The 12564-nt window shown below is 35.6% G+C and overlaps 1 protein-coding gene across 4 annotated transcripts in view; it reads right to left on the reverse strand.

The window, feature by feature from the left end:
* Positions 1–12564, reverse strand: part of ADGRG6 (adhesion G protein-coupled receptor G6) — a 136404-nt gene that overhangs the window by 116141 nt on the left and 7699 nt on the right. For all 4 annotated transcript variants that reach the window (XM_032407773.1, XM_032407772.1, XM_032407775.1 and 1 more), the window contains exon 2: positions 12158–12258. In XM_032407773.1, coding sequence (XP_032263664.1) covers positions 12158–12258 — 101 coding nt within the window. The remainder of the gene's footprint in view (positions 1–12157; positions 12259–12564) is intronic.

A 12564-nucleotide genomic window follows, 5' to 3' on the forward strand; every position in this document is an offset into this window, starting at 1 on the left:
AGAAACATAAAGATATGATGAAAAAGGAAACACCTGAATCTCAAGAACAGAGTTTACTATCATGCTATATTTCTATCCCTATTTTTTTAACTCAGACCATTGTTTTAAAAAAAATCATACTAGTCAGTTTGATGTCCTGCCCTTTTCAATTACACTTGAATCTTGATTCCCCCATTTCTCTAAACATTTGAAAAAATAAAGTTAGAAATAGGTGTACCATTTCATCATGTAAATATATCAGAATTTATCAAAATATCCCCTATTGTTGGATATTTAGGTTATGTTTAATATTTAGTAATTATAACAAAGCCCTAGCACACATTGAAACTATTATCTCTGGCTGCAAATGAACATCTTTGCAAAATTTAATTTCAGAGTCAGCATTTAACTCATGTTACTGATTAATCAAGTGCCACTGATATCACACCAACTTTTTCATTATCATCACTAGTTTAGATACATTTTAAAAATAACTTGATGTCCTGGTATGTGGAGTTCAAGTTTAAATAAAATCCAATATAGGTTTAAATTTTTAAAATATGTTTCTCAAAGGCACATTTTTACTCTCAAACAATACAGGATTCACTAGAATTTTTAACCTGAAATAGCCCACTACATGTTTTCTGATTTTATTTCTGACTAGAATTACTAAAATTAAAACACTCAGAATATAGTATGATCTTACTTTTGAAAAAATGACAAGTCCTCCTTTAATAATAACGAAAGCAAAATTACACCTGTTCAATTTTATTACTAGATTTCAAATCTAATTTTCTGCTTCTATCTGAATAACAAAATCAGATTAGTTTATATATCCTGCCCTAAGAGCTAAAAGACTTCCAACCTATTTTAACAAAGCCTAATGAACTCTATTTTTTTCTGACCAAAAGAGTAAGGTGTGATTTTCAGCACTAAATTTTTACCTTATGTATCTCTGCTTCCCACAAATGGGAGCTTTAAATGTAAATTAACCAAAACTTCCCAGTTCAAAATGTTTTCAAATATAATTACAACAAAATGCTTTCAAATATAATTACAACAAAAATTCACTTCATTGTAAAGTGAAGCCAGGCACACATATGGGACAAATATTAAAGACACGTTTTTTTTTAGTTTCACTTGAACCAACCACTTTGAAATAAATATTCTAATAACTGCTTAATATCCTAATACCAGAAAATGTTAAGATATGATGGAATATTGAACAGGAAAGAAACAGGAATGGAAAACAGAACCAACTAGGCAAATCAGGATATAAATTTGATTTAAATGAGAAAAAAAGAGAATATAAGCTGACAGGAAGTCAGAGGCACCTAAAGGAACAATTTGAAGAATATGAAACACTGCACGCAAAAAGGTATCTTGTAAAAGTTAAATGCAAATATACTAAATTTTAAATCATTAGTCATCCAATTTTGTGACACAATTTCATCCTAAAACAGACTTTCTATGAAGGAAGGGTTTCCTTATTCCTTTAATAGCAAACATTATTATAGCAAATATGTTCCATCTACTTTAAAAAATTCTTAAAAATAAAAAACCTTCGGAAAACATCAGACTACTCAGGAGATCTTTAGGGCTTTAGAAAACCACAACATAATTGTTTACACACACACACACACACACAGATACTTGTCAATGCATCTCCAAAACAGAATTATCTATTTTTTTAAGGGTGAGGAAGTAACAGATCCAAATGTACACTACTCTTTCAAGACATTCAGAAATGAGGAGAATAACAAATAAAAATGACTGCTTAAAAGAAAAAAAGTCTTGAGGGGAGGTGGGAAAATTTTGTTCTAAAAAGACAAGATATGAATATCTTTGTGAGCTAACCTGGGGATGGCATAAAGCAAGATAAATGTTTAAGATATAGGTGATGGTGAGGATAGCTGTGGAAAAGACTAACAAAGGGGAAAGAGGAGAACAGCTAAAAGAATTTTAAGACAATAATCACCTTTTTTCCATTTTCATTAGAAGTAGGCATTTTTAAAAAGAGTATAAGTGTATATTTTAATAGTGATGAGGTTAGTTTGGTACTAAAAAAAGGATATATTTCCACAAGAAGCTCAGTCCTTGAAACAAGTGTAAATAAATAAACTATTCTGGTTATTGTACACATTTAGAGTGACCACTTTCTTCTTTTGGCACAAATAATTCTTGTAAAGTTTTATGAAATTTCCTCTCTCAAAGAGTTGGTCTTCCACAAAGACATAAGTGTTGACCATTAGTTTCTAAAACTTAACATAGCACCTATGATAACATAACTGAATATTCATGATATGTATTATATAACAGATATTTGTAATACATATATAACAGATATTTATAATATCCATGGCTAAATCCTAATTTTGCTTCACAAAAATATATAAATTCCTTACCTGGGGCACTCATTCAATATTTAATTGAGGCCCTACTATTTGGCAGGCACTTGATAGGGCACAACAAAGCTAGGGAGCCATGAAATTACATAAATTAAGGACTGGACTCTATCCCGTAGGTAATGAGAATCTCCAAGGCAACTTAATCAGGGCAACGGCATGATTCCAAGTGTAGTTTAAGAGAAACACTGGATGCAGGGAGATGACTTAGGAGCTCATTTAACACACCTGGTGGAGATGAGCGCCTTGGAGGTAACAGTTACAAAGATGAAGGCAACATTTCTAATATAGATTCGGCAACCCTTGGTCACAATTAAATATGGGTTTGAGCAAGAAAGAGAAGGCATCAAGGGCGCCTGGAATTCTATTAGTATCTCCAGCTTCTTGATATGTATATGGATGCTCTTCACCATTGGTGAGCAAAGTGAGGCCGCCATTTCTGGAGCAAAATGATACAATAGAGAAAAAGCATGAACTAGGCATTCAAGACACGAAAAACAGTTCTGTCATGGAGTTACCTAACTACAACCCTAGGGAAGTTCTCAACCTCTGTTCCCTTCAGCATGCTTTTCTGATTGCACAGACCCTCCTGATCATAGCCGGGGGTGATGCATCTCCCTCCCTTCCTGGGCTGGAAGTCCTCAGCTCTGTCAGCACAACCCCCCCGAGTGATATCTTTCACGGTCTGGCCTCCCACTCACTGGTCTAACTTCAGTCCTTCCTCCCTTCTGCAGAGACCCTCTATTCTAGTAACAAGAATTATTTATCCTTCCACAGTCATTTTCAAGGCATCCATGGGTTTGCCTTTGGCCCTTTCTCCCCCAACACTGCCCTTCTCAATTGTCAAATCCATTTTCCATTTTCCTGCTTTCTGTTCCCATCAGAGGGGATAACTGATGGGTAGAAACCAATCCCATGACTGCCTCAGCTTTTACAGTGAGCCATACAATCTGATTGCAGGAAAACCTCTTCAAATGGTCAGTGAGGAAGCCATACCATTTTGTAAATATTTTGTTCAGCACCCCTGATAGAAGACATAGTTTTTTTTTTTAAGATTTTATATATTTATCTGACAGTGAGAGAGAGAGCATAAGCAGGTGGAGCAGCAGAGGGAGAGGGAGAAGCAGGCTCTCTGCTGATGAGGGAGCCCAATGTGGGGCTCGATCCTAGGACCCTGGGATCATGACCTGAGCCGAAGGCAGACGCTTTACCAACTGAGCCACCCAGGCACCCCAATGACACAGTTTTAACATTACTTCCTCCATGAAAACTTATCTGAGCTCTTCTCTGCTATCCCTTGATATCACCTTTGCAATTCTATTAGACCACATATTACAGAGCTTCCTATTTGTCTCATGTCAGCCTCCTCATCAACAATGTCAAAAATGCCTAACATTAAGGACCACGATTTTGCTCTAACGTGTATCTGATACACATATGCACACAACATTTAAATATTGTGATATTATTACGACATAGCCCTCAGCTTTTAAATGCATCTAAAAGAAGCAATATTAACTCTATGTTCCTTTTATGGTATTTAAATACCATAATGTTCTCCCAAGTGTTTTACATACTTTAATAATATTAGGGGGAGGGGCAAGGCTCTGATCTTAAAACAGCTAGACTCACCCTGCTAAGGGAAATCAAAGGCACAGAAGGGCAGCTTGGAAAAGCAGTTTGATTCATTCACTACACATTTACTGAAAACCACTTTTGGGGCCACAAGATCATAGCATATTTATAAACAGACACCCCCTTCAACACAAGAAATGTTTGAAAATTCAGAGAGGACTTTCTTCTGGAGTAGTTACTAAAAGGGGCAGACCTCTCTAATATATATGTGAGAGACATGAAAGCAAGTCAGATGGTAAGTCATGGGAGTCCTAACCAAACACCAACAAAAGCATCAAAGCAACTCAACTGGAAGGAAAAAGTTCTATGTCAAATGAGCAAAGGCTCCAAGAGAAAAACCACAAACCTTTTTAGTATTTCATCAGTACTTGAATAGAAATGCTGTGATCTTGAGCTTCCTACAGGGAACAGATTTTCAGGTTACCATTCTCAAGAGAGATGAGATTGGCAGTCCAGGTAAAAAGTTAATATTGCCCTGTGATGAGCCAGCTAGGGGACAACTGGTGCCCACAATCGGATTAAGAACATTCAGGAACTGGTGGAGGCCACATTCCACAGTGCCCCAGTGTGCATACTCAGAGTTCATTCTTTCTGAAACACCTAACACCCAGGCAAAATATCTTTAAAAGTCTTGCTTTTTCCCCCCATAGCACCATTACTGAGGCCACTGAAATCACTAGGACCAGAAAACTCTCATCCTGTGCCTTAAAATTCTCTTCAATAAAGCCAGTAATCCAGCAAAACTGTTACATATACTTAATAGGGGCCAGTATTAATGATACATACTTAAATCAAAAAGTAAAATAAAGGAAAGAAAGAACTGTGGAAGTGTTTAAAAGCAGTGATTAATATTCCCATTCAGACGATTTTCTTTTTTTCAGCTCTGTAATTTCACTTTGACAACACTCTTTAAAGTTTTGACCAGGGAAGGAAATCTAAGAAGATCTTTTTGTTCGGAGATTTGCAAAGAGCATGAGGAATGTAGCTTTGCCCTAACTAATAACAGTGATTACTGTAATTTCATAATTAAAGAGAAGAAAAAAAAAATCTGATTTTTAATTGAGTTGACACAATCTATCCCCTGAGCTCTGGTGTGAACGAACACTTTCTCGCTTTTCTTTATCTAAACCAGGAGCACTAGGCAGGAGGCAGATTATGTTGGAGAAAGACATCTTTTTTGATTCATAAGAGTTGATGTACGAAAGAAAACTTTGTAATTTTTTTTAAAACAGTGTATCCTTTCTCAATCACAAGTTTAACATGAAGCTGATTTAGGAATGACTGTAAACCAAGACTACTTTATGTCTCTCTGACAGGTTTTTGTTTGTTTGTTTTGTTTTGTTTGTAGTTAGAAAGGTTTATCTGAACTGGTGAGAGCCTCCACCTGTGTGCTGGCAAAAGACGTTTTCTTTTCAGGTGTCTACTGCCTTGGTGCAGTGGAAGGGAAAGGATGTTTATAATATTGTGACTTCACATTCATTGTGGGGTGAATATATTTTCTCATCTAACCTCCATACTTCTCTCCTTTGCTGCCATGCCCTGCAAAATATATTTACTTTTAAAATCTGGAATAAGTTTCTCTCTCTCTCTCTTTCTCTCTCTCTCTGGTTTGTTTCCATTTTGTTCTTTTCCACATTCTTGACTTACGGAATCCTATGATATTGCAGTTGTAGTAAGAATGGTGCCAAAAAGCACATATTCTACTTGCTGAAATAAAATGAAAACCCCTTAGAGAATTATTCATTTGAAAGTGGAAGAAAATGTTGTATCTGCCAAAGTCTAGAGTTCCCCCAGGTCTCGCCTATCAAACAAAGTTACCTGCCCAATCTCCAGTTCAATATAAAAATTACCTGCTACACTGAAAGGAAATGCACACAGAAGAAACTTTTGAAGTAAAACAAAACTCTGTGTACCTCAAAAAACTAGCCTATACAACACACACACACACACACACACACTCTTACTCTTTAAGTTGTAAATTGAGAAGAACTTCAAGGTCTTTAGTACAAATTCTTCTTCAATATTAAGATTCCTTCTTCATGTCCTGATTCCCAGCGATGAGGAATTTAAAGGACAGCTGGTTTTATTTCTTGGCAACCAATTACTAGGAGAGTCATCTGGTACTTAGAGCACCAACCCAATCATCTTATCTCTGCTCTGAGAGAATTTAGAATAAGTCTGTTATCACTCCCAAATGACCATTCTTCAAATATCTGAAGGCCACTATCTTATTCCCACTGACTTCATTGCTCCAAAGTAAATGTGCCATTTCTCTAATTTTTTCTTATTCAGCAGGATTTTTACTTAAAAAAAAAAAAAAAAAAAAGAATTGCTACACAAAAGCAACCATGTTGTGTCTGACGAAGGCCGTGAGTCTACCGTGGCAGCCCACCCCCGCAGAGGCTTCTCATAGCACAGCAGAGACTCAGATGCCCCAGAACATTCCTCAGAGCGCTCGAGACCCATCACCAAGCACATCTGCCCTCTGCTGCTACAATCACGAGTTCTCTCTAAAGGATGACAACCGTGCCTGCAAACAGTGTGACCTGACCAGGGAGGAGCAAGGTTCTGCTGACAACCCCCTCTTCCTAAAGCTAAGTGGGGCCAGCTTCATTAGTGGCCCCGTCACACTGCTCAGTCACTTGAAATTGTCACTGTGATGACAAGTCATTCTCTTTCCACATTTATGTGATTGACGTTTCGACCCCAATGTAGGATTTCATAGTTACCTACATCAAATTCAGACCATCTCAAAAGTACACAAAGGAAATTATCTGGGAAGATGCTTTAAAGAAATTTTTGTGTACACATTTCTGGGGTTTGTTTATTCAATCACATTGACTCCTCTCATCTCAAGTGTAGAATAACAAAAGAGGCTTTTAGCTAATGGCTGCAGATAGTAATTTGGAGCATTTTGATCCTTACTGAAAAACAAACTTTGTTACTATGTAATTTTCTGTTAGTTGCTTGATCATTATTCTGGCTATTTTTTCACTTGATAAGAACAGTCTGCTGGGTCGCAGGGTAGCTCTATTTTCAACTTTTTGAGGAACCTCCATACTGTTTTCCACAGTGGCTGCACCAGCTTGCATTCCCACCAACAGTGTGTGAGGGTTCCCCTTTCTCCGCATCCTCGCCAACAATTATTGTTTCTTGTGTCTTTGATTTTAGCCATTCTGACAGGTGTTAGGTGATATCTCATTGCAGTTTTGATTTGCATTTCCTTGATGATGAGTGATTTATAGCAGCATTATTTACAATAGTCAAATTTTAGAAGCAGCCCAAGTGTCCACTGATAGATGGATAGATAAAGAAGATGTGGTATGTATTCATATGATATGGTATGACATACGGTGTACGTATCATAAGATGTGGTATGTATATGCAAACAATAGAATAATATTCAGCCACAAAAAGGAACGAAATCTTGCCATTTGTAACAACATGGATAGAGCTAGAGAGTATAATGCTAAGTGAAATAAGTCAGAGAAAGACAAATACCATATGATTTCACTCATACATGGAATTTAGGAAGCAAAACAAACGAGCAAGGAAAAAAGAGAGAGAGAGAGAGAGACAAGCCAATGAAAAGACTCTTAACTACTGAGAACAAACTAATGGCTACCAGAGGGGAGGCGGGTGGGGGGACGGGTGAAATGGGTGATGGGGATTAAGGAGGGCACTTGTCCTGATGAGCACTGGGTGATGTATGGAAGTGCCAAATCACTATATTGTACACTTGAAATTAATATAACACTGTATGTTAACTAGACTGAAATTAAAAAAAAAAAAAAAGAATAGTTGGCACAATTGGAACCTTGTTTTTTTACCTTTCAGACACATTAATAGTGAAATTGCCAAAAAAAACTTGGCAGACTTGTAAAAAGATTATTTTTCTATGTATTTTTAATCAAATATAAAAATATGCATAAGGTGACATGCCTAACACATAAATATTGATTGCAATGTAATTGATGCTATAGAATAACTGCTCATTCTTTGATCATGAGAAAAATAAACAAACAAACAGAAAGTACAGGATTGCTTTTGCCTAATTACCTACCTGCCTTCTAGAACTGTGCTGTGCTCTGGGCTAGAAAGCACACAATTCGGGCCAGATTGTACTTTCAAAAACATTTCCCCTTTTAGCTATTGATGTATCATAGATATTAGAACAACACTGAGCTTTTAAATAATCTGCTGATATCATCTATTTTTCAGGAGAGAAGGGAGGCTCCTCTCTCAGTGCTCATGACTAAGGCTATCTGTATGGAAACAGGCTCAGGGTTGCTTAGGAATTCATTGGCTCCTGGCTGTTTGTTTCCCATTCTACTTGAAGCGGTAACCTTCAGTCTGCTTGAGATACCATCATTCATCTTCAGAGCCATGGAGTGTCATGCTACATAAAAAGAGGCTATTTTTTGAAACACCTTTAACAGATTCCTATCAAGTAAAGGAAGAGCCAAGGTAACGGTTGCATGTCTAACAGAAAATTAGAACATTCATGTACTTCAAGAGTCTCCCTGGCAGTTTTTTTAATGTGGCTTTAAAAAAAAATGATCAGGTTTTCTTTTGTTTTTTCAAAATACTAAAGTAATATATGTTCATTGTAACAAGATAAATAATTCAGAGCCGTATAAACTTCCACTGCCTTCCCGCTTCTCGTTCCAACCTATGCTCTTGAGGATGACCCATTTTAAAGCCTGATGTATATCACTCCATGTTTTACTATGATTTTTATATAATCTTAAACACATATATACATAACACATTCTGGTTTTGTAACACAACCTATTACAGATCTGATATTGTTCGGCAATTTGCTTTTTAACTTAACATTATTATCACTGACATCTTTCAAAGCCAATATACACAGTTTGACCACATTGTTTTGAGTGGCTGTATAGTATTTCATTGTGTTAACATAAAATAATTTATATAGCCATTCCCCTGTTGAAGAAAAATTAAAGTCTTTGCTGAATATCTGTTACTACAATGTTAGAGTTAACATACTATACATATTTCTGTATATACTATTTATATCTGTAGGATAGGTACCTACATGTGGGTATCTATCAAAGATGCAAATTCTTAATTTTTAAAAAATGTTGCCTACTTACTCCCCCAAGAGACAGAGCCAACAGTATTAGTGTGTGACCTTTCCCCAACAACTTTGAGAATACTGGATATGGATATTATCAATGTTTCTAAATATTGTCAAGCTAGTGGATTTAAAATATCATGTTTTATTGTTTTAATCTCCACTTCTGTGGGACTAGTTTAAATATTCAGCTGCTGTTTTGTTGTAGTTCTTATTAAAAGTTATATTCATCACTTGTCAAGGGACGAGCTTTTTCTATATTCCTTTTTTAAATCCTGAAGGGCACAGACCTTTATACTGTTTGCTTTGTAAATGCCCCATGAGACTACAGTTGTTAACTTGCCTACTAGAAGACTTAACCTTGCAATTCTATTATTTGAATTAAATGAAGGATGTTATCCAAATCAAACTACAGGATTCTAATTTTTAATCATCTCACCTAAGTTCAATCATAACAATCAAAAGAGGTTTTGTCAACCCTCTACCCTAGCTATCACAGCCAAATTACCAAAACATTAAAAACCAAGGAAGCAACCAAAATCTATACAGATTATCAGTAAAGGGTAACATGGTAAGAGGGTGGCTAAGGGGCACCTTTGAATTAGGAGACAGGAAGGCTTATCTGAGGTGGTAATAATTAAGAGCATAGTGTCAAGAAAGAACCAGGTGTGTGCAGTTTAAGAAGAAGAGGGAATAAGGAGGAATGGTCAAGAAACAGAAGGGCCAACCTATCTAGGAAATAGTAAGGTGGGAGAGAACAGCAGGATATAGTAGGATGGATCGTACAGATAGAAAGTGAAGTCGATTTGGGGATAGGAGGTAGGAGTCAAGAGTCTTGCTCCCACCTGTGAAGTATGAGGCCCATTACATATCCAAGTATGGATGAGGATAAGCAACTCCAGACGTGACTCCAGAGTCAAGGAAGGGGCCAGGGCTGACAATACAGATTTAGGAGACATTGGCATCAAGATGCCACTGAAAGCTACTGGACTCCCTAAGATCACATAGAGGTCATCCAGAGAAGTGAAAACGTCAGAGAGTGCATACACTGAGATACAACATCACAGTTAAGCACCAAATGTTCTTCAAAAATACAGTTAATCAAAATTACACTATGTTGTAAAGGCAGGACTTTGAACATTAGATATGTCTGAAGTTTTGATATGCATTATTTTAGGGAATCTTATACTGAGTTGTAAGGCAAAAATTTTATATTAAAATACCAATAATAATCCCCAAAGCATTTTTTTGAGTTTAGATACTCATGGGTGAAGTGGCAGCATTCTGAGTGAATCATGATTACAGATATATAGATACAAAGTGTTCTGGGTTCATGTGTAAACACAGATTACTATCTGTCAGAAAGCCTTACATGATGCACATAAAGTACTGGGTAATGGAAGGAATTTTTAAAAAAGATTTCTTATGTGAGACAGTAACTTAAAAACAAACTTAAGGACTTTGATTCCCATGACTTTGAGAATGAGTCCCCTCCTTAAATTCTGCAACCTAGGTGCTTCCCTGGCCCCACCCTAGTCCTAGCCAGCTGACTCCTTTTGATTAGTCTGAGAACATGTGTTTCATTTCATTGATTCAAGTGATTAAATAATGAACGTGCATATGTCAATTAAAATATTAACATCAAAAATAAAAAGTCTCAACTTAAGGTCTGAAAAAGCCTTGAAAATTGACAAAGGCCATGACCTAACAAAAACGAAAGTAAATAGACCTCGACTAAAATTTTAATCTCATAATTTATTTTACATCATGTAATTGGTTCTTTGAGGGTCACTTTTCAAAGTTAAGAAAAAGTCCAATACTGTAACCAAGTAAATCCAATGTATATTGAATTTTCAGTTCTCTTCACAAGTTTCTTTCCTCTTTTGGCAATGAAAGTAAAAGAAAGAGTGGCTTTATCATGAAATTGAAACAAATACACAAAAAAACTTCAAAGATCAGTTTTGTTTTGAAGCCATTAAGCAAGTGCCAGGAATTTTCCAAGTTAATAGCTGAAACTCTTAAAATACCCGCTGGCTTGGAAAATCATACTTATATAATAAATAGGAGTTGAATTTCTTAATCTATGAATAAACAATTTTAGCAGATAATCTATTTTCATGATTCATTAAATGTATTATTTTTAACATACAGATATATTATAAATATGGAATGCATGATATCTTGATTAAACCCAAAGTAATAAATACATAAGACTACATGAGTAACGATTTTATTCTAAAAACAAATATAGTATACTGAATGAATACAGCAATTTAAAATAAAGAGTAAAACAAAACGGACTTAAGAGAAATGCAGTTTGCTCAGGCACAAAATCAGATAATGGAGAAACAGTATACTTTTAAATATCATTCACATTCCTCAGGTTGATTGGCTCATTCATATCATTAACTGTTTATAGAAAATTTAGCTTGCAACAACAGCTAAAAGGATCTGGTTTCAAAGTTCAGAAAAAAATTGTAATTACAAAGATTTGATATTTTTATTCCCAAAATGCTATAATTAAAATTAAATTTTTCATGTCATTTTAATCCAACTAAATAAACTTCATGGTCTAAAAACTTAATTTCAAATTTCCTGTCTCATACTGCAACATGGTAAGAAAATCAGGATAAATACACACAACGAAGTCTATACTTTCCGTAAATAACTATATGAAAACTTGAAAAGAGAATCAAGTACTGTGTATTTATCCAATAGCCGAAGAAAGAGCTAGCACATTTTTAATGTCAGACATGTAGCTATCTCATCATTCAATATGGGCTAGATAAATAAATAAAACTAATAGAAACGCAGCAAAGATTAAAGAAATACACTCATTAGAAAACAGAACAATGATCAAAGTAAGAGTATTCACATAGAAGTCAGAGAGGCCATGGACAGTAAAAGCCTATAAGGACAGTAACAGAAAAAGAAAAAGACAAGTAATAAAGTTGACTTAAATCAGTAGCACAGTTATACTAAAGACAACGCGATCACTATTAAATTCAGGGTTTAAAAGACAAAGAGTCTTACTTACCTGAAAGAGGAACATACACAATACATAAAGCAAGTAAGAACAAAAGAGAACTTGGTTTCCATTTCCAATGACACTTCCGCATTTGATCTGAGTGAAACATCCTGCAATGGAAGAAAGCAACCATCAGGACACTCAGTATTCAGTAAGGCATTAGGACAATCATAGTCCAAGTGTAGGTTTTCAGCAGAGATTGGAAAATAGAAATCGTTTTCAATCTTGCTTCCAAATAAAGAAGGAACTTTAACAATGATAAACCAAATCACCTCTTTTAGGCTAATGAGGCAAAAGAAAAAAAATCCATGCATGTCATTTGCCATTTGGTGGCACCTTCCTTATCAGAGAATATACATAACAGGTGATTTCCCAATGAAGATGGGGAAACATTCAGATAATTCAAGTTCATTTAT

Source organism: Phoca vitulina, unplaced genomic scaffold (genome assembly GCF_004348235.1).
Source record: "Phoca vitulina isolate PV1807 unplaced genomic scaffold, GSC_HSeal_1.0 scaffold9, whole genome shotgun sequence".
NCBI lineage: Eukaryota > Metazoa > Chordata > Mammalia > Carnivora > Phocidae > Phoca > Phoca vitulina.